This window comes from Cyrtonyx montezumae, unplaced genomic scaffold, assembly GCF_038088225.1.
Source record: "Cyrtonyx montezumae isolate F1298 unplaced genomic scaffold, pur_monq_1.0 scaffold_13, whole genome shotgun sequence".
NCBI classification, from domain to species: Eukaryota; Metazoa; Chordata; class Aves; order Galliformes; family Odontophoridae; genus Cyrtonyx; species Cyrtonyx montezumae.
The window spans coordinates 5,074,862-5,096,954 of NW_027071859.1; the positions used below are offsets into that span (position 1 = coordinate 5,074,862).

General features: G+C 55.5%; 1 protein-coding gene across 2 annotated transcripts; it reads right to left on the minus strand.

The window, feature by feature from the left end:
• Positions 1-2,306: 2,306 nt before the first annotated feature.
• On the minus strand, positions 2,307-11,103 carry ZNF395 (zinc finger protein 395). 2 transcript variants are annotated; one of them, XM_065730474.1, is made up of 10 exons: positions 11,052-11,103; positions 8,390-8,597; positions 6,431-6,606; positions 5,971-6,083; positions 5,136-5,371; positions 4,948-5,048; positions 4,001-4,265; positions 3,512-3,604; positions 3,304-3,407; positions 2,307-3,180 (listed from the first exon to the last, which is right to left on the minus strand). In XM_065730474.1, the coding sequence occupies exons 2-10, from the start codon at positions 8,585-8,587 to the stop codon at positions 3,069-3,071; spliced, it is 1,398 nt and encodes a 465-aa protein (XP_065586546.1). In that variant the 5' UTR covers positions 8,588-8,597; positions 11,052-11,103; the 3' UTR covers positions 2,307-3,068. The 2 variants fall into 2 exon arrangements, with proteins under 2 accessions (XP_065586546.1, XP_065586547.1); XM_065730475.1 differs by lacking the exon at positions 11,052-11,103 and adding an exon at positions 8,856-9,277.
• Positions 11,104-22,093: the final 10,990 nt, after the last annotated feature.

A 22,093-nucleotide genomic window follows, 5' to 3' on the forward strand; every position in this document is an offset into this window, starting at 1 on the left:
AACTGTGCAGGGCACAAAGTGCCTCCACCTCCACCTCAGGGGACAGGGACACGCGCTGCAAGGACCAGGCAGAGCCAGCGAGCTACCAGGCAACGGTTTCTTTTTTATTTCTTATAAAATATATTTCATATCGCTGCTGTAAAAATTACATTTCACATTTGTTTGTTTTTTTTTCCCCATATTTTTTTTTCTTTCTTTTTTTTACAATAAAAATAATACTTGGAAGACAGCTGAGAAAAGCTCCAAGACAGAAGTTTCATCCTCCCAGCCCTGCTGGGCAGCAGGGGCCTGCAGGAGCACGGGGATGAGCATCCCCAAGCCCTTCCCCGTGCCAACACTGCATGTCACCCACCCCGAGCATCACCTGATGACAGTGGGGCACAGTGACAGCATGGGGTCACCCTGTGCTGTTTTCCTTTTGGGGTGCCAGCAGCGAGGTGTCGCCAGGGCTGGAAAAGGAGAGCAGCCTCCAATTAGTGCCCAATTAAGAGGTTCCTATTTACATACATACACACGGAAGGGCAGCTGGAGTGGGAGAAGTCTCCAAGCTGAGCTTGTAGTAGGGGTTACCCACGGTGGGGGGGTGGAGTTTGGTGAGACCAAGACTGGAGGTGAGAAAAGAGACAAAAAGAAATCGGGACGCCTGCTGTCACTGCTGCAGAAAGACAACATTCTGTCCTTTCTGAAGTGTAAAACAAAAGAAAATCCAAGGTACTCCCAAAATGAAAAAGAAAAAGAGAAAGCCACGAGCAAAAGGACAAATCTGTCCCACTAAATCCGTACCGCAAAAGCCCTCAGCAGAGCTGTGTGTGCCCCTGGGAGAACACCAGCAGCACAGCCCTGTGCAGGGTGAGCCTGGGCTTAAGTGCTATGGGCTGTGCACCCCATTTCAGGCCCTCAATTCGCTGGGGATCCAGCATTCCAGGAGCCATTCCTATCTTTTTCTTCCTATTTTTCATATAAAAATCACCTTTGACAAGAAAGCAGAAAGTTATTCCCATTTCCTTCTGCTGAAGTTGAAGTTCCCATCAGTGAAAAAATAGGATTTGCTACGAAGGAAGAAGGGGGGGGGGGGGGGGCAAGTGAGGATTGTCAGACGCTACACCCTGGTTTGGGGAACGAAGCCCCAGGGGGTGACACCCCCACATGGCTTGTGTGACATTTCCTGAGAGATGGAGACCCACACAGGGTCACTCTGGGGCAGAATGGGCAAGAAAAGTAGGAAGGGAAAAATCTCTGGGTCTGAGTCATGGGAGCAAAGGCACAAGGTCTGAGGGAACCACAGCTAATCCCTTTTGTTAATTATTATGTCCAGACTCTGAGGGATGCCACGAACCTCCTACAAATATTTGGGAAAATGCAGCTTCTAGAAACCCTGCAGAGAGCGACCTGCGCCTTCAGCACCACAGAAACCCGTCTGTGCTGCTGCAGGGGCCAGCAGCAAGCTTGGGTGCTGCCAGCTCTGTAATCTGAATGGTAGCAAATGCCCAGGGGCCCTTCTTTTATCTAAATAAAAAATAAAAATCGACAATAAACTCCTACTTCTGAGTAGTGCAATAACCCCAGCACACAACCTGCTGCTACCAGGGTGTGGAGCGTGGACCTGCAGAGCTGTTCCTGCAATAGATGGCTGTGGGGATGGCTGATGGCCACTGGGAGAGGAGAGGGCTTTCCCAGCATGGCAGCCTGATGCAGCCCCAGCAGGGATGTGATCCCGAGCCAGCTGCTCTCCAGGAAGACATGGGGTTTGAATCAGACCTGCACTGAAGGATGCAGCCTGGGGGAGTTCTGCTCCTACTTCTCGATTCCAAATCTGCCCATTTGGTACCAAAGATCAGGTTCTGGAACGAGATACTGTTTAGCTATACAAAATTACAAGAAAAAGAGGTTGACAAGCACCAGTATTACACGTGTACATCAATGCTGGAGCACCAGCAGGGCGTGCAGCCATCCAGCAGCAGAACCATGCTTTCCCAGCCCCAGAATTTGCCTTCAGAAGGGAGCTTTTGTCACACTGCACGGTCCTGACCACGTGCAGGGATCACCCCTGGTTGTGCCTTATGGGCTGTGACCATCAAAAATGAAGCAAAAGAAAAAAAAAGAAGAAAAAACAATCCAGGACGCAGATTTGCCGCTGCCAACGGGTGCAAAAGCAAATTTCAACATCATTTGCCAAACTGGGGCCACACTGTGATGCTATGGGAAAGCTCTTCCCAATCCTCCCAGCTTGCCAGCTGCCTTTGCTGGTGAAATCAGGAAGACATTTTTTTGTTTAAAAACAAACAAGCAAAAAAAAAAAACCCACCAAACATTCGCTCTCTGCTTCTGAAAGACACAAGTGAGGGCCACAACATAGCTTTCCATGGAACTAAGTAGATGTGCAAAGCCTACAACGACAAGGAACACCTCCTTTTGCTTTAAAAGCTCTCAAACTTTTCCTGATTAAAGAGGCTTTTCCCCCAGAGGCCTCCAAACCTGACCAAGTGGAAGCAGAGCCACGTGCAGGCTCTGGCTGCAAAGCAAGCCAAGAGCACAACCATGAGGCCACGAGGAGAGAAACCTGTGTCTGCTGCCACAAGAACCAGCCTCATGTTTTTAAAGCTCTCATCCCTTTCAGGACACGAGGGATTTGCACTTCATAGGTAGCAAAGGGACAGGGGGAGCTGCCTCAGCACCTCGCCCTGACTGCACTGCAGCAGCTCGGGAGATCCTAGCACTGACCTGGGCAATGCAGGGAGCTCTTTGGTCCCCAGATCACCTGCACCATCCCCCGAGCACCGAGCCACTGGCTTCCTCCTCCCAGCCTCAGTTTTGAACTGTACAAACGGGAGATATTCTTCACGTTTTAAAAAACAGATTTGGAAAAAGTTTAAAAAAAAACAACAACTAAAAAAAAAAAGAGCAAACCCAGCTGATGTACAATATACAGAAGGAGGCATTTACACGCAGCTCTGGAGGGCTCTTCTGAAGTCCCAGGAGTTGCCTCCAAGGTCTCTGGGTGCAGCAGTGAGGGACTCCAGTGCTCCTTGGGTGGGAGCAGGGAGGGAGGTGGCACTGCAGGGCCACGCTCAGTCCAGGAAGCGTTGGCAGGCTTTTTTCCACCGGCAAGCTGTGCACCACTGGTCCCGGTGCTCGATGCCGTACACCTTACGGCACTTCTTGGCTTCGCCGCGAACTTTCCTGCAAAGGGACATAGAAAACATACCCAGCGTTGCAAAGTTTCAGAGATTTGCGTCCCTGCTATACCTTGAGCACCTTGAGGTTGACATGCTCAGGGTGCACTGTGCACAGTGAGAGCCTCACCTGGCACCAAGGGGCACGCGCGGCGGCGAGGCGACGATCAGGTGGGACTTGAGCATGGGCGTGGGAGGATGGGGTTCGCTGAAGCTGAGCGACCGGCTCCGCACCTGTGGGGACATTGAGGGCCACGTGGGATAAGGCCGAGGATGTTTACAGCCAGGATTGAGCCTGGGAACTTCTGAAGACCCAGGGAGAAAGGATGAGGACTCACCGGTGACAGGGACGGGAGAGTCGAGGTGGCAGTGGCCCAGCTGATGCTGGTGAAGATGTGTGGGGACACTGGAATCTGGATGGAGGGCAACGCCTGTGTGGGGAGATGGGAAGAAGGGGGTCAGCATTAGCCCTGGTGGGTCCTGTTCCCATTTGCCCACTGGTCACCTTCTCCCTGCAAAGGCCAGCTTGAGGTACCCTCAAACTGGGAGCACTGAGGGTGGGGAAGGAAATCCCCTATGCAATCCCTCCTTCAAGCAGTGCTGGAGAGACACTGCGGCAGGGGACATGGGACAGGGACCGCAGGTGGGGCCCGTCTCCAGGTTCAGTGAGGTGCAGGATCTGGCGCGGCCGCATTCCATCCCCAGCTATCTGTGGCAGAAGGGCGTGTTGCATACCACTGCCATGTAACTGCAGGTAAGCACGGACAGCAGGCAGCCCCTGAGCCCCTGCCCAGCTGTTAAGGGAGCAAGAGGTGGCACCAGCTCACCTGGTAGGCGTGATCAGCCTGGATGTGCCAGAAGGAACTGGGTGCAGACTGACTGAGCGCGCTGCTGGCCAGAGCGGGCTCCAGCACCGGTGGCTCCACCAGCAAAGCCTCCGGCTTGGCCAGGGCTTGCTGGATGATGATGGGGGCAGATATGGATGTGGGGCTGGTGGTGGCAGTTGCATCTGGTGCGGGCTCTTCCTTCACCTGCACTTCGGTGTAGTAGAAATCCTCTTCCCGCTTCCGCTGGTCAGAGTCAGCTCTGTCTCTGGCAGGGAGAAAAAGGGGAAAAGACTGAATGAGCAGCTCCTGTCCCAGAGAAAGGGGGTGCCCAGCTTTGGAGCTCTCATGCTCTTAAGAGTCACGTTAGCTGTGATCAGCATGGCCCATGCTTCTATGACAGCACTTAGCAGTTTGAAGGAACATCAAGACATCTTTCAGCACCTCCAAAAACACTTGGTAGGGTGACCAGGCGCTGCTGAAAGTCCCCTGCTTTCCCACTGAGCTCATTTAGCATGGCTGCAAAGTCCCGAGGTTCACTGATCAGGAAAAAGCATAAAGGATCTGACTGTTTTCCCACTATGATTATCTGGCACTGGATGGCAGTCCAGCACTGCCCACTGAAAGGCACAGCCTGTCCACTGTCACCTCTCCTGGAGCATTTGAACAATTACAGAATCACAAAGGCTGGAGAAGACCTCTAAGATCATCAAGACAGAAGGAGAAAAATGCATATAAGAGGAGATGTATAAAAGCACAAAGGGAGACTCGGGTGAAAATTGTGAAGGAACCACAAGAGACAGCAGCAAAACTGCTCCCTATACCCTAATTTGGTGCCTAACACAGACCCGAAGAAGGAAGGGGAACTGCTGGCTGCCAGCACATTCAGCAAAAGGGTGCATGGACTTCATGGCTCAGCAGAGGCTGAGGAGGTGAAACCTGTGCCTCACCCGAGGTGCTGGGTCTTGACGTGACGCTTGATGCCAACGATGGAGCGCAGGACTTTGCCACAGTTCGGCCACAGGCACTTGTACATCACCTTCACTGAGTTCTGGAGGGGAAGACAGTGTGTGTCACCACCTGCATGAAAGCAAGGTCCCCTGCAGGGCTGCACCTGGGGTGCTGGGGTCTCCAATACCTTTCTCTTCCGTGGAGCTGGCTCGTCGAGAAGAAAGGGGTCAGAGTCGGTCTCAAAGCCATCATCAGCTGGCAGGGAGCTGAGAGCCTCACTGGAGTGCTTGGGACTGCCCTCGGGATGTGGGGGTGATGGAGTGGAGATGTCGCTGCCCCCACTCCAGTGCCCACTGGTGGTGCTGCTGCCACTGTCTGAGACATCGCCGCTCTCCTTCCAGGGATCACACACTGCTCGTGAGGCTGAACATGGGGAACACGTGGCCACTGTCACCACAGGGTGGTGAGACCAGCCCTGAGAGGCTGATAAAACTATAGCAGCATTTTACTTCTATTTTTTTTTTAAAGTGAAATATTTGCACCTCTGCTCAGTGCCAGGTCCCAGCTTTATCCCATTTCCCCACAAGCACAACCCTGCAAGGGACAGCCAGCACAGGGGCATGCACATTTCCCACGGCTCTCAGCTGCTATTTTTATCCTTTCGGCTCCATTTGACTCCTTGGGAATGAAAGAGCCTCTAAAAAAAGGAGCAGCCAGGCAGGGCTCCCCAGTCTGGGGCTCCCCGGCCCCCCAGGAGGGTGGCAGCCAGCAGGATCACCCCTTTGGCACCGTCCCAAGCACTACAGGTTCTTCCAGGAACAAGTACTGCTCCTGATCACCTCCTCCCCACCACAACCTGTGCCCCAGCTGCTCTTCGGCACCGAGCTCAAGGCACCAGCAAAAAAATCCCTCCAGCATCCAAAGGGCACAGAATATTCCCCCCTACTTTCTTTTTTTTTTTTTTTTTTTGTTATTTTTTTCATCCTGGATGCTGTTATTTTTATTTCCCAGTGCACACTCACAGGGGATGCTGCTCTCGCTGGCAGGAGGGCTCTGCACCACGGGGCTGCAGGAGAGGCTCGTCAGCACCATGGCTGCAACCATCTCGTCCATCTCCACAGCTGTGTCGGCTTTCCTATGCCACAGACAGAGAATGCATGGAGGAAAAGAAGCAGAGACACATCCCATTAAAAGCAGGAGAGCCACCGTGCACAAGGGTGCTGCATCTCGCAGAGGCAGCGTGGCTCCCACCACCCTCTTGCAGTTTTTAAGTCTTCAGGAAAGACTTTTTTTTTTCCCTTAAATCAGCATTTGCAGAAAATAAATCCCCTTAATCCTGAATGCTGCTGTTCCCTGGATAACCCATGCTCTGGTAAGGCAGAGATATCCCTGTTGTCTCGCTCTGTCAGTGGAAAACCAAGCATGAGCACCACGGCAGCCCCTTCCCATCCTGCTGAGGTACTACCAGCCCCAGGCACAAACCTCTTGGGGACATCAATGCTGTTGGACACAGATCTGTGCAGCGCCTCAGGCACATCCTGCAGCCTCCAGCACGTGTGCAAGCCCTGCTCTGGCTGCAGCACCTTCACTTTGTCGCTGGGAGGGTTGTGCTGCTCCGCCAGCCCCGTGCACTCCTGCCCACTGTAGGTGACAAGAACCTGAAAAAGCCAAGGGAGGTTTATTGCTGCTGTGTCCTGATCCACAACCCCACTGCTCAGGCCCTTCGCCCACAGCAGGGGGATACTGCAGGGCACCTGGGGGTGAAGGCTGCCCCAGAGCTGCCCCAGCACAACAGTGGGTTGCCAGTGCCCCAGTCCCACTGCTGAGGTCTGCCCATGAGGCATGCTCCCCAACTCTAGCAATCCCATGTTCAGCTGCTTCTCTGAGTATCACAACTTTGGATGGATTTTTCTCCAATGAATCTGTCTGCTTTTGCTTTGCCTGCGTGTCATCTTGCAGCAAGGATGCCCATTACTATTGCACCCCCTGGGAAAGCACATAGATGAGAAAAGCCAGAGGAGAAGAGAGGTCTCCTGGGTGCAGTAATCCTAAAGTCACACCCTAGTTGCTTCCACCACAGCTCTCATAGCCAGGAAGAGACATTCAAAGCTCACCTGCTCCTCTCTCACAGGAGCTCCCTTGTTTCTGTGGGCTGTTTTCCAGCACCACCACCCATGAACCTATTTCTGTTAATGGAAATGTATCTGTGCCCAAAGACGTTACATGTGTCTCCAGCTATTTATAGGCACAGGAGCATCTCTTTATGGAAATGCAGTGGCTGTCACACAAAGAAGCTGACATGGGATGGACACAGGCACCCATGCACTGATCAGGGAAAAGCACACAGGCCCATCCCAGGTGAGACACCCAGCAGAAGGAATGAGGTGGGAAAAAGACACAGCTGCTGGACCAAGGCTAAAAGGGCGAGCACCAGACCACTCTGATCTCACTCACAGCTTCCAAAATCCATATATCTTATCCAATGCTTCCCAAAAATAAGAGTCAAGGCTCCACAGTGGACATCGCCTGTTCATGTGTGCAGTGCACTGCACAGGGAGGTTGCACCTCCTTTGGCTTTGCAAAGACATTGACACCAACCCCAGCTGTGTCACACTATTTTTTAAGTCATTTCCAGAAGCAAAGCAAGTGAGCAGAATCCTCTGTGCTGGAGCACATAGGAGAGAACAGATCTCACTGTCCTGTGGCTCACAAACACTGGGCAGGAGGAATCTGCCCTTCCCACAGCACAGTGCTGGGCTCAAGAGGAGCCAGAAAAGTGAACAGGGGCCTTATTTACACGGCCTTTCACAAGCTCAGCCCTCGGCAGCTTTTACAGCTCTGCAGGTAGAAGCCAAGAACAAGCACTGCTCCCCACCCCAGGCAGCATGAGGCCAAAGCACAGCCACCTGCAGGACTGGACAGGCGTTTTGGGGACCCATAGCACCTCAGTCTTCCCTAAGAGCTGCTTTGCAAGGTAGGTCTGTGCCACCAACCATGCTCAGGTGGGGTCTCCAGACCCCATACCCACAGACCCTCAGCTGTGGTGGGAATGCCCCGAAGCTCAAGCAGGTGCCACGGGGTTCAACACCTCCATAGCAAAGCTGGGGGGCTCCTCAGCATGCCGACATCAACACAGGTTATGGGACAAGTTCATGGAAGAGAAGTCCACCAGGAGACAGTGCTGCATGAAAACCACCTTTAGCCTCAAATGACTGGGGAACACCACTGGGAAGTGCCCAGTCTTCTGTGGATACACACTTTTGGCTAGGATAGGAGGCGAGAGACAGACCTCCACTTGGGGCAATACATTCCAAACCCAGCACCAACGCCCGTTAGCAGCTCTCCCTAATTACAACTCCTCCTTGGAGCAATTAGGAGGAGCCCCAGGAGTTTTCTCCCCCCCCCCGCCAATGCACATCCCACATCCAAATGCCTCCTTACTTGCTGCTGGTGACCAGGGCTGGGCAACCTCGGTGCCCGGCCGCCCTCTTCTGCAGGCTGCGGGCAGGACACGTCGTCCGGCAGCACGGCGTGGATCTGGGGGGCTGCCAGCACCCCATCAGCCAAAGCAGTGGGGGCAGAGACACGGGTGCCGAGCAGGGAGCGCTTCCCCAGGCGCCTGGACAGCACGCTCGCCATCGCGGCCACACTGCGGGTGACAGAGATGCAGTGACGTTACCACCAGCACAGGACTGCAAAGCTCAACCCAACGCAACGGGTTCTCCACTGCCACCCTGGGAGCCCAAATTGCAGCTCTTTGCTGCTCCAGCACCCGCACGGTGTCTCCTCTGAACCACATCGGGCACATGGGGATGGTGGCATCCCTCCCTGCGTCCCATGGCTCTCATCATCACGGTCATCACTGAAACCTCTTTGGAGAAAGGGGAGCAAAGGGATGAGTTCCCACCTGGGCCTTCCCTCAGTGCCTCCATTATGAAGACACAGCACTCTGTCCTGTTCCTGGCTTCTCCCTGCCACCGCAGGGTGCTCCCCAAAAGCCTCAAGCTTGTAAACCCTTCTCTGCCAGCGAGCAGGATCCAGTTGCTATCACTTGCCGCTGCATGGTGTAAGTGATGCTCGGGGCAGAAAGGAGGAGAGAAGCACGGCCGCGAGCCAGAGAAGCAAAACACACTCCAAAAACCCCTTTAAAACACCGGGATCACCTCTGCCTCCAGTAGACCCCGTGGCCTTTGAAGGCCAGATCCCGTTTCGGTGCTCCAAAAATGCACAAAGCCAAGCGAGAAGCGGGCACTGCGTGCTGCCCCGAGTGCTCCCAGCTGTTTGCAATCACGCACCGCAGGGGTCAGGGCCGGCACCGCTCCCAAACTCAGTCTCTCTTCCACGCCGGCTGTGCGTTTTGCAGTTGCCAGCTCTGCGCTCCGCAGCAAGGCCCGGGGAAAGGAGGCACTTCTGCACGCGTCGTTTGGCAAACCAGGAAAGCTTGGTTTAGCCAGAGGGGAAGGTCTGGGGCAGCAAAGCCCAGGCTGCTGCAGGAAGGCTGCAGGAAAGGTTGCTGCTCTGTGCACACGTGTGTGTGTGTGTGCAGTGTGCACGCACGTGCACCATGCATGTGCATGCACGCACAGCAATTCCAGCACAGCCTGCTTTTCCTCGTCTTTCATACGAACTCAAAACAACAAAAAAGCAAAAATGAAACAACCCAAACAGATGCCGATAGGTTCCTCCTAACGCAGCCCAGCTCCTGCTGCCGAGCAGCAAAGCAGACTGTAAAATCCATCTTTTAAGAGCCTTCAAGTGCTGCAATAAGTGATAATAAACCGCGGGTTTTCCAGCTTCCCAAAGCCCCCTCTAAACCCAAAGCTCCTTGACAAACCGCAGCACGGCAGCAGCATGGGCGGGAAACAGATATCTGCACAGAGCGATCCCCGCAAAGTTTGGGGGTTTTGTTTGAAAAAAAAAAAAAAGGAAAATAAAATAAAAAGAAATAAAAAGCAGCTCCTGAGAGCGGGAAGGCGACGGCTTGGTGCAGTGCCAGGACGCGGAGCACAAAACCCATAAAGCAACTCCAGCCAGGACAGCAAATTCCTCCTCCCTCTCCAAACCGATATTCTTCTGCAAAAGTAAACTTCAGTGCGTGGGGAGTGCAGGCGGGCAGCAGCAGCAGCAGCAGCAGCCCCGTGGGGTGATTCCCGAGGAAAACACTTTCGGAAGAGGCCTAAAAATGCACTTTCCGGCACAGGGAGGAGTGCAGCGCGGCTTCCCCCGGGAAAGGGCCCCCGGGCTGGAGCTGCAGGGAGCCCGGCCCTGCGGGAAGGCGGCCAGGAAGGAAAAGCGGCGGTGCAGGCAGCGGGAGAGGTGTGCAAGGGTGGCGTGGTCAGGCACGCAGCGTGTGCACCACGCACGGGTGTGCAAGCGTGCAAAATGACATGGCCGAGAGCAGGCGGTGTGTGCCCAGGCCTGCAGCGGAGGGAGGCACCGGGCGGGGCACGTGTGCGTGGGGCGGGGGGAACACGAGTGGGGTGGAAGGGGAGGGGGGGAGGGGGCACGCACCGGGCAAGCCGGTGGGCGGGGCACGCAATAAGGGGGGGGGGGGGTGCATGCAGCGAGCATTGCTGGGGGGCGTGGCATGCAAGGGGGTGCCTGCAAATTGGGGGGGGGGGGGGGGTGTATATTGCAAGAGGGGTGCTTGCAACGCAAAGAGGGGGTGCACGGTGCCGGCGGGTGGAAGATTTGGGGAGGGGAGGGCGGGGGAGGCTGTTCGCCCACGGGGGTCGCGAAGCAGTTTGGCACCGGTGTGGGGGGAGGAGTTGGAGGTTCCCCCGTCTCGCAGCGCGGGCGGGAAGCGGCCGCTGAGCCCCGTGAACCCCCCCACCCCCGGCACCGTACCTCGGCGGGGCTCCCCCTCCCCCGGCTGTCCCCGACCGCCGCACGTACGCGTCCAGCAGCGGCGGCGGAGCCGGGAGCGAAGGAGGCGCGGCCCGGCCGGGCGGGAACCGCCGCTCCCGCCCCCTCCTGGCATTTTTTTTTTTTCCATTTTATTTTTATTCTCTCCCCCCCCCCACCCCCTTCCATTTCACCACCCCCTCTCCTCGCCTTTCCCCCAACTCGTGCTGCGGTCACCCGGCTCTTCCCCGCTACTCACGGCGTCCCGTGGCCGTGCCTCTCGCCTCGCCGCCGGCCGGGTTAAAGCTCCCGGGGCCGGGCTGCTGTAAACAAGCTCCCCACATGCTCGGCCCCTTCCTGCGCATTGGCTCCGCCGCGGCCTTTCCATGCACGCCCCCGCCGGGGCCGCGCTGCCCGGGGGAAGGAAGGAAGGGAGGGAGGGAGGAGGGAGGAAGGGAAGGAGGGCGGCAGCGATGCTCTCTCCTTTTTCTCCCTCCTCCTCCTCCTCGTTCTGGCGCTCGCTTGAGCCCTATGGGGTCGGGGAGTGCTTTAGGGCTTCGGAACTGCCTTCTTGAAGCGAAGCCCGTCCGCACGGGCCGAGCTCGGGGCGCCTGCTTGGTGGGTTTGGGTTTTACGCTCCCCTCCGAGGGGTTTTATTTCCCCCCATGCGGTGTGCCCCGGCTGCACCCCGACCCATAGAGGCGGGGGGGGGAGGGGGGGTACGGAGGGACCGCCGCCCTCGAGCTGGCGCGGAGAATGGGGGATCGCTCGGTGGGAGAAGCGCACCAGGAGAGCCGGCCCAGAACTCAGCTCTAGTTTTAAAGCCAAAAATACACGGGCTCGATCCCACCGTGTTCCCCCCCCCCCCGAGCACGGCCGTCCCTGGCGCGCGTGCCCCCGCCCCACCCGGCGCTGAGCGGGAACGCCGCGTGCCCCCTCCCCCCCCTCCCGCGCTGACTACGTGCTGTTCCCCACGTGGAGGCCGCACGCGCCCCCCGGCCAGGGAACAGCCCGCAACGCACGTTCGCGCCCCCGGCCGCCAGGCGGTGGGGGTGGGGGAGCGCAGCCAATCGGCGGGCGGCGGGGGGGCGGGCGGTGAGCCAGGAGGGACCAATGGGAGGAGACGGCGGGGCGCGGTAACCAATGGGAGCGCGGCTCGCGGGGAAGCCCCTCCCTCCGGCTCCCCTAGCGGCGATGTGGCCGAGTGAGGCGCCGGTTCGGGGCGGCTGTGGCGGGAGGGAGGGCTGAGGGTGGGGATCTTTACTCAGCCCGGGCGCTGGTGAAGGAGCGATCCCAAATCCAACAGTTGCTCCGTACCATCAAAACCTTCGGGTGTTGTTTGCGTCTCCTTCCAGCTTGGCGACTGCTCGCTTCACGGATTCCTCCGTTAGTGACGCAGTGTGTGGTGGATGCTGGATGAAAACGGCTAAAATTGAACTAAATGGGCTGGGATGGAGCTCGGGAATGCCCCGGCCCTAACAACCAAACCCACATCTGAGGGCTGGGTGTACGTGGGGTATTTCACGGCGTTTAATAGTGGGACGAAGAAGAAAGGAGGAAGGAAGGAATAAAGGAAAGGCAGTAAGAAGGAAAGAAGGAAAGAAGAAAGAAGAATTACAGAGGAAGGAAGAAAAGGGAGGGTGATAGGAAGAAAAGTGTTGTATTCCGTAGTGCTTAATAATTAGATGAAGAGCAATGAGAAGAGCTCTTAAATGAAGAGCAATGAGAAAGAGGAAGGAGGTAATAGAGGGAGGGTGGAGGAAATGAAGAAATGTATTCCATAGCAGTGCAATGGAGGAAACAATGAGAAAGAAGGAAGGAAGGAGTGAAGAGGAAGAAGGAAGGAGTAAAGAAGGAGAAGAAAGGGGAGGTGAAAGAAAGGATGAGAGGTGTGATATTCCATAGCATTTGGTAGTGACATGAAGGAAACGAGAGAGAGGAAGGAGGGGAGGAATAAGAAAGGAAGACAGAAAGAAGGAAGGAGAGGATGAAAGAGAAAGAAAGGAAAGAAGGAAGGAGAGGAAAGAAAGGAAGGGAGGAGAGGATGAAAGAAAGAAAGAAATGAATAAATGCATGGTATTCCATGGAATTTAGTAATGAGGTGAAGGAAACTGAGGAAGGCAGGAAGGAATAAAGAATAAGAAAGAAAGGTAGAAAGAGGCAAAGGGGAGGATGAAAGAAAGAAAGAAAGAAGAGAAGAGAAGAAGAAGAAAACTAACTTCTGTTGCAGTTAGTAATGAGATGAAGGCAGCTTTAGAAATCATGCACTGAGATCATTTCACACAGCTTTTAGAAGCTTTTCTGTGGTTAATGGTCCACTTCTAATCTTGAAGAGCACCATCCTGTCATGGTTAATAGCACTAATGCACCCCATATCCATTAATTTTGTCCCTTTTTGAACCCTTTTCGTTTGCTCAGTCTCCGCAGCATCCCGCCCCGGCCGGTTCACCTGCAGCTGATGTGCTACGTGAAAAAGTTGCTTCATCTTGTTTGCTTTGGGATTTCCTTGATGTCCCCAGCTTTTGTCCTACCTGTATGCTGTGTGATTATTTTAGTCTGCCTGGGAACATCCTTGACTGAGGAGCTCTTTATCAGATTTCCCCTGCCTGCCCCACCGAGCACGTAGTTTGCAAAGTGTCCTTGGCTTTTCCGTCTTCCCTGGTACAGAAGCTGTCTCTGCTTACCTTGGTAACCCTTCCCTGCAGCCTCACTGATTTTACATGTGCTTTTGGAGACGGAGCGGCCGGAACTGCATCAGTCATCAAATCTGATGCAGCATAGATTTATGCAGCAACATCGTGATGTTTTGGTTTCTCTTCCTTTCAGAATAGCTGCCAGCATTTGATTTGGCTGCCGCTGAGCACTAAGCTGATCTCCAAGAGCTATCAACAGTAACCCCAGATCTCTTTTCCTGAGAGGTAATAGCTGATTTAGAGCCTGTAACTCAATACGTATCATTAATGTAATTTTCCCAATATTTTCCTTGTTGACATGAAATCCCACCTGCCATTGTGTCTGCTGTGAGATCTTCCTCTGGTTTTGGCCACAACTGGGTTAGTTCTGTCCTGTGAACACTGTCACATCACTGCTTGCTCTTTGTTCAGAGCTTATGATAGTGTGTTAAACAAGTGATGGTCCAGTGCAGATCCTGAGGGATCCATCTGCTAACCTCTTCCCTTGGGGAGTAGCTGTAAAACTGCTTATGCTGCTGCCCAAATTTGTTTGCTTGTTTGTTTCCTTTCTAATGAACCAGTTACCTACAGGTCTTCCTTCCTCATCCCACAAAAACCTGGCCTCTTAGACAGGGAATCTTGGTGAATCTCCATGGGCCCTTAAGTGAAAAATTGCAGTTGAAAGTATTTCGTGCTGGTTTAGCCTGTTTTGTGTAAGTAGAACTAAAATATGCCAGATTGTGTTCTCGTGGCTTTATAGTGTTCCCTAGCACAGAGTTTTCGTGCTGTGATGTATGCAGTGCGAGCAGCATACCCAATTTTTGAATTATTGTGCAACATTTTAAAACAGAGTGGAAAAAAAAATGTAGAGAAAAATCCAATACGTAGAGCTGTGTCCACAGGATGGTCATTGGTTACAGCCTTAATTGCAGTTAATATTAAATGTTAGCTTGAGTCTACGAGTGCTTAGCAGTTGAATAAGCTTGGCTTGGTTTTACCCACCCACTGCTCTGCCGAGCGTTGTGCTTTGGCCGCTGTCCCTCAACCTCAAGAGATTATTCATTTCTGAGTACACAGGCTCAGGATAAACTGCTTAACTGACATTTTGAGTCTATGAATATCGTTCATTTTGTTTTGGTACGAGATGAATCAGAGCCACGCCACCAAGACCAAATTAACCAAATCAACTGGAGGGTTTGGGGTCAGTTTCTAGTGCCAAATTTTCCTACGTGTCATTGATGTTATAAAGGACCAACGCGTACTGAGGTCTGAGCAACTCTGGAGTGTGAAAATCCACATCGCAGTCTTAAAGTGACTCTCATTCTTGTTGCAAACGTTTGGAGCGTGTCGCTTTTCAACTCCTCAGCTCCTGGGATCAAGTAATATGGGAAGGAGAAAATGATGTACATTTATAGCTGCCACACTGTTGAAGAAGAGCATGGCATTTTCCAGAAGGGCATCTTCCATGGATCTGGGTGATTCCATCTGGGCTTCCTGAGCTGTTGCACTGCCTCGTGCAGCTCTACTGACCCTCCTTGAGCTCACCCTCATTCCCAGCATGAGTTGAGTACAGCAAGAGAGCCAATGCTTTTGAGACTCGAGGTGCAGGTGCTTCTCTGTCACCTCTTGCCAGGACAGCCTGATCCTGTGGCCATTCTTTTGGGGTGTTTCATCCCAAAGGAAGCCTGAGCTCATTAGCACTGCGATGTTGGCCATTGGTCTTCTAGTGGTGAGGCCGGAGCCTCCGTGCTGTGATGTGGTGCCTGTTTTAGGTGGCCATCACCTCGAAATGGTCTCACACAGTGCCTGACTGTGGCATCTCAACTGATCCCAAGAAGAGTCTGGACAACTCTCACTCACGTGGTCTGGTTTTCCAGGAGCCGGACTCGGTGATCCTTATGGACCCCTTCCAACTCCAGGGATTCTATCATTGCCACGGTGGCGGCAATATTACTGAATTTAACAGCACCACTGACCGAATCTGCCCACATCCGTGCCCCTGGAAAAGAGCTGCATCCTGGAAGTCACCCACAGCTGATGCCAGCCCTGCACCAAGAGGGTTTTATCCGAGTTATGTCCCATTTCCCGCAGCAGAAGCACAGTGCAGCCAGCACAGCCCTCCCAGCTGACACAGCTCACGTGTTAAAGAGCTTGATTTTGTCGTCTCATGGAAGCATGAAAATGTTTGGAAACACGATGCCAGCACTCCCCAATAGCCTGAAAAACCAGTGGGGTCAAGCAGGAGCCATCGAGCGTGTCTGTGGTTGCACAAGCCGCCTGGCGCACAGTGTGCTCGCAGTTCTGGCTTTGGCATGCCCTGCTCCTGACTTTGATACGCTCGGGGCTGGCGTGATGCACATTTAACTGTTCCAGCCCAGGCCTCAGAAAGCAAAGCCCCCAGGCCAGCTGCTCTGCTCCTCCAGCACTGTGTCCTGCCGTTGATAATTCAGCTGGGGAGCGGTCGCAGCTTGTGGCACGGCGTGTACACCATCAGCCCCGCAGCACAGGAGTGGGTGTGGGTGTGGGCAGCTCCTCCGTGTGCAGGGACGGAGCACACACTGCTGTGGGTGCAGCTGTTGTGCCATGTACCCAGCTCCTTCAGGCGCCCGCAGCCTGAGCTGGGAGAAGCCAAGAGAGGAAGAGACACTCACGAGGTTTCCTTTTCTGCTCTTTGCCTCCTTATGCTTTTATTTTTTTATAAACTCTGGCCTGTTTGCTTCCTCCCCCCCTTCCTTTGCCTTGCTCCTTTTTAACTCTTTGCTTCCACTCCCAGCACTGCTCTTCCAGTGCTAGCTCCAAGTGTCCTTTAATGTACTCCATGCATACCTTGCGTCTCATCTTGGCTTATTTTGGGTGCTTCATTCGAGGGAGCTTCACTTCCCTCGCTTCATTCCAGGTAGCAAATTAATCATTAACCAACTTGTCCTTTGAGCGGCACGCAAAGAAAACCTGTAACACCTGAGGGTAACGCCGGCCGAGCCCTGGAGCCTGCATGCTTTTGCTGGGGAACCACTCCAGGTGAGCAACACCGCACTGGAAATGATTATCTAACGGTTAATACGTTATTGGGGAGCACATGGACACCTCTGGGCCCTACAGCATTGGGATTCCCCCAGCACTGCCCTGCAGGGCTCCACGGGCACGTCTGCGGACATTAGGAAGTGCTGAGCAGAGGGCTGAGTAGTGCCCCTGATTTCTGCTGGCTCTGAGCTCCCCAGATCTTGCGCTGAAATGAGTCACCCCATGCAGCATGCCGCCAGCCATCGACACGTGAAAGCAGAACCGTCCCCAGCTCCCATGCCAGGAGTCACGTCAAAGGAGTTATTTTTTTTTCCTTTAAAGCAAAATCCCTTTCTGCTCCATCTGACTCAGCTCCAGCAGAGCCATTGCTTGAGGCAGAGCAAAGCCCAGCCTGGTGGCACAGGGAATTACGCTGCGTCCCCACGGGATGCAGATGAGGGGGAACTCTGGGATGCCGTGATCTGAGAAGACCCCGAGTTTCCCATACTCCATCAGTGCAGGGGGAGCACCGAGCTGGTCCCAGGGCTGCAGATGTGTGGGGACATCCCAGCAGCAGGCTCACAACTCAAACCCAATGTCTGAGAGCGGTGTCCCAATGCTCCCTGAGCACCAGCAGGTCAGGGCTGTGCCCACTGCCCTTTGGGGCGCAACCTTTCCCCGGCCTTTTCCTAATGTCCAATCCTCATGTCCCTCTGTCCCATCCTAGAGGATGTCGAAGTGCTTCTCTGGCAGTGCTGGAGCTGCCTCTTCCTCAGGCTCGGTGCTGTTGGCTACTGTGTGCTGTGGTGCCCGGGACACTTTGCAGATGCGGGCGTACACGGGTATGGGGCTGCCCGGGACACACGGCTCCTCTTGCACAACAAACTCCTGCACCCCTAACCCTAACACCGAGCTCTCATCGTCCTTGCAGGGTATTTCCAGCCCAGCATTGAGCTTTTGGGATCTGTAGCGGATGCTTTCGTAGATGGGCCCTTGGGCATCCTGCCCTGTGTCTGCTGCAGGTGCTGTGGTGTCACCAGGCACCAGCGGGAGCTGCCGGTGCCGTAGGAAGTCTGGGGTCCTCGGGGGGGGTTTAGGGGATGCTCTGGGCCGTGGCGACCCAGGGATGTCCACGTTCCCCTCATCAGTGACATCCATCCTGCTGCGAGGCGATGCACCTGCAGGGAAGGAGAGGGAGAGGCTGAGGCAGGCGAGATGCTTGGGGGCACCCCCTAATTTCAGGGTAAAGGAGCAAGGAGTACACATTCTTAAACATGAGCTTTGGTGTGGTTCCTCCCACCTGGCAGTTCTATCCCTTCGGTTTTTGCAAGAAATACAACAGAAAGCAAAGGAAAACCCCGTGCTCCCCGCCTTCCCTTGCTGCTCAAATATTTATTTAAGGAGGAGGTTCTGCCCCGTGCGCAGGATCTGTCAACAGCAGGAGATGGCAGTGGGTGCCGAGCTGGTTTGTTCACCTCCGAGATGAAGGAGGCTCTGGAAAAAGTTTCCTTCCTCATCTTGGTTGTTCCTGTTGTAGAGCTGCAGGGACGTGGTGCTGTGGGACGTGGGGTGCTGGTTCCCTGCAGCAGGTGGTGGGGTGCAGGACCACGGGGAGGAAGTTGTGGGGTCAGATCCCAGCCAGAGCTGTGACCTCTGTCTGTGTCCTGGATAACCTCTACCCCATGAGCATCCCACTGTGATCATCCCAATGGGACCCAGCATGAGAAGCTCAAGGGAGACTCTCCCAAAGAGAACTTCTCAACATGAGCACCCCAATGCGGACACCCTCCAGTGTGTGCACCCCAACAGGAGAATCCCACTGTGAGCATCCCAATGGGGACATCCCCAGCGTGAGCACCCCAGTGGAGATGCTCCAACTGTGAATATCTCAAGGTGAGCACACCAGTGGGAGCATCCCGATGTGGGAATCCCAGTTTAAACATCCCAACCTGAGCACCCCAAGCGGGCAGACCAATGTGAACACCCTAAGAGAAACATCTCAAGCTGATCACCCCAACAGGAATATCCCAAAGTGGGCACCCCAACCTGAGCACCCCAGTCCCCATGTGGGCATCCCAATGCAAGTATCCCAGTGTGAGAACCTCAACCTGAGCACCCTAAAGGGGACATCCTAAGGTGAGAACCCCAATATGGGCGTCCCAGAGCGGGCCCCCCAATGTGAGCATCCAAATGCAAGCATCTCAACCTGAGTATGCCCGGGTGTCCCAAAATCAGCAACTCCAATGTAAGCAGCACAACACTGAGTATCCCAAAGTGGACATCCCATCGTGGGCCCCCCAACGTGAGCATCCTAATGCGAGCACCCCAAAATGGGCACCCTGATATGAGCAGATGACTAGATGATCTTGTAGGTCCTTTCCAACCTTATGAACCTATGAGCACCCTAACACAAACATCTCAAGCGGATCACCCCAACACAAAGATCCCAAAGTGAGCACCCCGAACCGAGCACCCCAAGGTGGGCACCCCAAGGTGAGCGGCAGCTCAAAGTCCCGCGGAGCCGCGGCTCCTCCAAGTGCGCGGGGTGAGCAAATGATTAACCGCGCCGGCAGCACCGCGGCGCGGACCTTCGGACCGCAGGGGCACAGCGCACAGAGGACGCGTGCATGCACACGCGTGTCTGTGCGCGTGTATTTGCCCGCCGTCCCGTACCTCCCAGCAGCGCTGCTCCCCCATCGCTGCAGCCCGGACCCGACAGCGTCACCTGCAGCAGAAACCAAGAGTCACTCGTGCACCCGCCCCAAACCCTTGTGCAAGACTCGTGCACTCCCACGCGGCTCACGCCTGCCCCTCGTTGCTTCTCATTGCCCCCCCGTTGCACGCCGGCACCGCGCATACCCGCTCCGGGCTTCAGGGGCGCGCTGGGCTCATTGCCACCCAACCCCACGCGAGAACCCCGCTCCCCGAGGGCCGTCCCCGCGTCCCCCTGGTGCTTTGGGTTTGTACTCTGGGGGGGGGGGGAACTCGGGGCCGTTCCCGCTGCCGACGCTGGGGGGCTGTCCAAGCCCGTGCGACAGCGCTGTCCCCAAGGAGCGACGCGGTGACACCCGGCAGCCCTTCGGTTTGGGTGAAGGAAGGAGGGATTCGGCCAACGCCGGGGGTGGAGGGGGGGGTGCACAATTCGTCCCCTTGTCCGGCTGTCCCCGCGGGGACGGAATGTCACGGGAGCACGAGAGTGGGGAGCGACTGTCACCGGAATGGGGACGTGGGCATTAAGGACACGGGGACAAGGAGGGGATGTGGGGCACAGAGCGGAGCCCCCACGGCCACGCCGTTCTCACCAGCCCGGAGTTCTCTGCGGCGTCCCCCGTGCTCTGGATGGAGAAGCGGCCGCCTGCCCTGTGGAAAGGGGGTGGTGACACCGATGTCCCCATGGCCGTGCTTTGGCATCCAAAAAGGCTGGCATGAGCCCCATGGGGCGCCGCGTCCTCGCAGATCTCCCACGTGAGGGCACATACCTGGGGCAGAGCACGTACCTGGGCCAGAAGGCGCAGAGGAACAGCAGTAGCAGGAACCCAATGGGGGCAGCTGCAGCCAAACCCCACGCCAGCACCGGGGCCATGGATGGGAGCTGGGGAAGGGGCAGGGACACATCAGGCTGGGTGCAAGGGGCAACCTCACTCTGCTCCTGGGAAGCTTTTCCCATAGGAATTCCCATCCCTTGGTCTCGTTGGGATACACAGCACTGTTCCCCCCCATAGCTCAGCCTGCAGAGGATTTGGGGTGACTGTAGCGTGGGCAGGACCCTATACCCAGTGTTGGCACCCATGGGTCGTGGTGCCTGAGGGCTGCAGGAAGCCGTGCCCCATCCCAGGCCCGGATTGCTGGCATAGCTGTGCCGTGACACAGCGCTGTCACACCCCCTGGCACCCAGCTCACCTCACAGCTTTTGCTCTTACTCGAACACCCGCATTTGGTGGCTGATCTCCCCTCTATGGCAATGGGGGACGGGTGAAACGGGCTGGGGCAAAGGGCTGCATCCCACTGCATCTCTATTTAATCCTTCCTGCATCTCTGCTGCGTGCCTGTTACATCCCTCCTCCATCTCCATTGAAACCTCACTCCATCCCACTGCACTCCCACTGAAACCCTGCTGCACCCCACACCGCATCCCTATGGGGACATTTCTGAACCCACCCAGGGAGCCCCCCCTCCAAACACACAACCCCATTCTCCTCCCCCCAAACCCCAGTTCTGTCTCCCACCAGAACACCTCCCAGTACTGATTGGGGGAAGCTTTTTCCCATGGCGAGTTTTGGGATGGGAGCCCTGCAAAGAGAGCCAGGAGCTGCCCAATGGGCTGAGCCTGCTCTGCCAGCTCTGTGCCACCCTGCCCGGTGTTGGCACCCTGTTGTGCCCCCCTGTGCCCAGAGCACCCTGCCTGTACTGTGAGGCTGTTAGGGGTGAGTTGTCCCCTGCATGGGTGGGCGACAGGTCATATCCTGGAGGGATTTTTCCCCTGAAATCCACTCAGTCAAAGACTTGGTTCTAAGGGATGCTCCAGGTGAGCACAGGGCTTATTTTGGATGTGTCCCATCTCTCCGAGCCCACCCTGCCTCAGTTTCCCCAACTGTGCACTGAGACCATCCTCAACGTACCCATGTTCCCAACAACTCAACCTCAAGGCCCAGGGTACCCCATCCCCCTCTCCGTGCTCCTCCCCAGGCTCAGATACACTCACCTGGACGCTTCAGGCCCCCTGTGTGCTGCCGGCTGCTGCTCGGATCAACTTTGGCCGGGAGCAGTGGGTGGCACCCGCCACACCCCAGCTTCCTGCTGCTGCCTGGCCCGGCCCCATGGAGCTGTGCCCTGGGTATGTGTGGGAACCCTGAGCCCCAACAGCACCAAAAACAGCAACCTGGGGGTCGGTCCTTGACACCCATGGGAGGTCCTGCAGCCCAGGGAGGTCCTGCAGCCCTAGTAGGGGTCTTTGTGCCCCCAGACTCAGTGCTATGGGACCCCTTGAGGGAGCAGCTGGGAAGGGCTGAGCTGAGCTCAGAGCCACCAGGAGCAGTGCTGGATCTCCCTTATCCAGGATCCACAGCCATCCGGGATTACCTCTGTCTTGCACTCTCTCTGTGTACAGTGCCCAGCCATCCTACAACAGATCCCCTCCGTCCTGGATCCCCTCTATTCCAGATCCCTCTCCATCCTGGATCCTGCTCCATCCCTCTTTCCCAAGTCCCCTCCATCCTGGATCCCCTCTACCCATGATCCCAGATCCCCTCCATCCTGGATTTTCCTCCATCCCATATTGCTGCTCTCCCAGTTCACCCTCTGTCCCAAATGCGCTCATCCCAGATCCACTTTTGCAGCTCCAGGTGGGAGCAGCTCAGCTCTAATACCCCAGCAGCGCTGTCCCCGCTCTGTGCTATTAAGATAAATTTCTCCTGTGATGAGCTCATCTCTGCATTGTCACTCCATTAGGATCCAGACACCAAGGCACATAAAAAGCTGTAAAATTATGTTAGAAGCCAAAAAAAAATCATTTAATTACAAAGCAAGGCAGAAGCCTGCAAACTCCCCCCATCCCCGCATGGCTGTGTGCTCTGCTGCACTGCTTGGATCCATGACCCTGAACCAGGGAGCATCAGTGCCATTTGGAAAA